This window comes from Prionailurus viverrinus, unplaced genomic scaffold (assembly GCF_022837055.1).
Source record: "Prionailurus viverrinus isolate Anna unplaced genomic scaffold, UM_Priviv_1.0 scaffold_33, whole genome shotgun sequence".
NCBI lineage: Eukaryota > Metazoa > Chordata > Mammalia > Carnivora > Felidae > Prionailurus > Prionailurus viverrinus.
In genome coordinates this window covers 8153795-8157051 of record NW_025927604.1, presented here as the reverse complement: position 1 = coordinate 8157051, position 3257 = coordinate 8153795, and the positions used below count along the sequence as shown (strand labels likewise).

Below are 3257 nucleotides of genomic sequence, written 5' to 3'. Positions count from 1 at the left end.
TGCCGGGGCCAACTCCGTGCCAAGGGGACTTGACCGCCTTTGACTATATAAACAGTGTGGCCGTGCCCTGGCCCCACCCCTTGCCGCCCTGCATGCCCAGCCCAGACCCTGGAGGCCAGAGTGGACAGCTGTGTGGCTCACCTCCGTCTCAGCACACGGTGACAGAAATGACTGCCCTTTGCTGCGTGCCTACTATGCGCCAGGCACTGTGCTAAGCACCATGGTTCTCCGAGTTCATTCTGATTATCTCCCTTTAAGGAACGATCGCAAGGAGGATCAGAGAGGTTCATCAACAGGCCTGAGACCACACAGCTACAAAGAAAGTGGCGAGGGAGGGACGCTAGAAAAAAAGTGTCGGAGCTCGAAGGCATCTCAGAGCGATCCTCCTCATTCTCTGGGCTTCAAGCCCACGTCTGTCTGTCTCTGTTCCTCTGGGGCCCTCAGACCAGGCTGCAAGTGGGCCACCTGTGCATGCTCAGGCTTGTCCATTCAGCTGATGCCTCCGAGGTACTGGTTCTAGAAGGCAGGAGGAGCTGGAGGACGGGAACACCCACCCTCAGCACTTCTGGTCCACAGACCCTCCCCCCCCCCTTCTAGGCTCAGGCACATGCCTCTGCCCCAAGGCCAGCTTACAGCAGAGAGAACGCCTGGCCATTGGGATCTTCACCCCTGGGGCTGAATCCCTGCTCTGTGTGGTCCTGGGCCTCAGTTTTCTTCATCTGCAAAATGGGCATACCTATCCAGCAGGGTTGCTGGAAGGAATGGAAAAAAGTCCCGAATAGGGCTTCCCGCAGGTGGTGAATAAATGGTGACCACGCCACTGGGCGTCGCGAGCTCTGCGAACTCTCCCCCTCCAGGGAGCGAGCTTTTCCTCAGAAGGAAACAGAAGGAAGGAGTCGCCCGCACAGAGCCTCCTGGAATGTGGCAAGGCTTCTCGGTGCTGAACCCTGGGTACGAACCCTTCTTTAATTAGCTCTCAACTAAAAATAGCCCCTCCCCCACCCACGCCCCCGGGGGCTGCACACCTCCTTCCTGGCCTGGCACCAGAGTGTGCCTAAGGCATGTCTGAGGGGTGGGGGGACCTCCGGCCTGTGACAGAACCTACGACACAGGTGGGTGCGCAGAGCAGGAGGCTTTATTGAAGGAGATACAGAACCGGGCGAGGGCTCCTGCCGTCGGCCAGACCGTGCCCTCCGTCACCCCACACTGCCCGTGACTCCTAGACACCCCCGCTCTCCCCCACCCCCCCCCCCCGGCTCCTGACAGCCGACAACAGAAAGGGGTCTTACCCAGCCTCACCAGGGGTGCCCGAGAGGGCCTCCAGAGTTCTGTTCAGGAGATCGTGGAGGGGACAAAGGACAGCCCCTCCCAGGAAGTCACTGATAGGCCCGCCACACCTGCCCCTCCGTCCGCTGGCCCAAGTCCGTCTGTGCCCGGAAGACCCTCGTCACTTGCAGCTCTGGAGCCGGGTCCTGTGGTGCTTCTCCTCGGTCAGGAGAGGGATGAAGGTGTCGCTGTGGGAGATCTTCAGCCGGCTGCTCCAGCTCGGCCCCTCCTCCCCCGCGGGCTCCGGCAGGAGGCTGTCCAGGTCGCTGCGGGAGCACCCCGCCTTGCCCTCAGCCGCGCCGCTGGAGTTGAGTTCCATCAGCTCAAGCTCGTGCTTGGCCGCTGTCTCCAGGACCCGCTGCTTGTTGTAGTACCTGACGAAGTTGTTAATGATGGGATGGATGGGCAGGGCGATGGCGATGACCCCGCACAGGAAGCTGATGGCCGCGTTGAGCTTGCCCAGGGTGGTCTTGGGGTAGATGTCCCCGTAGCCAACGGTGGTCATGGTGATGATGGCCCACCAGAAGGACTGGGGGATGCTCTTAAACAGGGTCTCGGGGTGGCTCTGCTCCATGGTGTAGCCCAGGGCCGAGAAGACAAAGATGCCCACGGCCAGGTACATGAGCAGCAGCCCTAGCTCCTTGAAGCTGCGCTTGAGGGCGTAGGTGAGCGTCTGCAGGCCCGAGGAGTGGCGGGCCAGCTTGAAGATGCGGGCGATGCGCATGATGCGCAGCGCCTGCACGGCCTGCTGCACGTTGGTCAGCTCCATCATGCGGGCGCCCAGGTGCGTGAGCGTGAGGCTCACATAGAAGGGCAGGATGGCCAGCACGTCCACGATGTTCATGAAGGACAGGGCGAAGTGCAGCTTGTTGGGCGACGAGAAGAGGCGCAGCAGGTACTCCAGCGTGAACCAGCCGATGCACGCCGTCTCCACGTTCTCCAGCGTCGGGTGCTCCACGCGGTTGCCGTCGGCGTCCAGGACCTGCAGCTCGGGGATGGTGCCCACGCACATGACCACCGACGAGACGAGGATGAGCAGGAAGGACAGCACGGCCACCACCCGCGCCGGGCACGACGACTCGGGCTTCTCCAGGAACTTCCAGACGCACTTCTGGCAGCGCCCCCAGCGGCCCTCGGCCGAGTCGACGCCCAGGTCGTCCAGGATGAGCTGCACGCGGCGCGCGATCTCCTCCAGCTCCTCGCGCTTCTCGCTCAGGTGGCTCTTGCAGCAGTCGTCCAGGAACTTGAGGTCCACCTTCCAGAAGTCCATCTCGTTCTTGAAGCAGATGGGGCAGATGCCCTTCTTCATGTGCACCTCCCCGAAATAGTACACCTCGATGACACACTTGAAGGCGTCCGGGTCCCTGTCGAAGTAGAACTCGCGCTTCCCGGGGTCGTAGTCGTCGCACAGGGAGAAGATGGTGTCGTAGCCCCCCGCCAGGCAGCCGATGAGCTCCGCCAGCCGGGTCTCGGGGTACTGGCTGAGGAGGTCTCCGTACAGCACCTGCCGCACGCCCCCCACGTTGACCACGATCTCGATGTCGTCGCCGGCCCGGGAGCCCTGGCTGCCCGGCTCCGGGAGGCTGCGCTCCGCGGCCGCGTCCATCCTCCCGGCGAGCGCCCGCTCCGCCTCGGCTCCGCGCCCCGCCGCCGCCGCCGCCGCCGCCGCCGCCGGTCCCGCAGGTGCCACCCGCGCGCCGCCCTCGGGGAAGCCCGCCCGGCGCCCGGCGCCCGGCTGCCTGGAAGGGCGGTCACAGCGGGCAGCAGGCGGCAGCGGCGCGCCGCGGGGGAGGCATGCACCCGGCGGCGGCGGGGCTCCGGGCGGGCATCGGGGCGCCGGGGCGCCGGGGCGCGCGGGGAGGGGGGGGGGGGGGGGCTCTGGCGGCCGCCGGCCTCGCCCTGGGCACTCACCCGGCTCCCGGGCGGCGCGA

General features: G+C 65.2%; 1 protein-coding gene across 1 annotated transcript; it reads right to left on the bottom strand.

Moving 5' to 3' along the window:
• Window positions 1-1271: 1271 nt before the first annotated feature.
• KCNF1 (potassium voltage-gated channel modifier subfamily F member 1) lies at window positions 1272-2960 on the bottom strand. The gene has a single exon (XM_047845239.1). The coding sequence runs from the start codon at window positions 2930-2932 to the stop codon at window positions 1448-1450; it is 1485 nt and encodes a 494-aa protein (XP_047701195.1). The 5' UTR covers window positions 2933-2960; the 3' UTR covers window positions 1272-1447.
• Between the last annotated feature and the right edge of the window lie 297 nt (window positions 2961-3257).

Bases quoted from the DNA above. Each gene is read 5' to 3' on its own strand.
- KCNF1 (XM_047845239.1), bottom strand. From the start codon at position 2,932: ATGGACGCGGCCGCGGAGCGCAGCCTCCCGGAGCCGGGCAGCCAGGGC.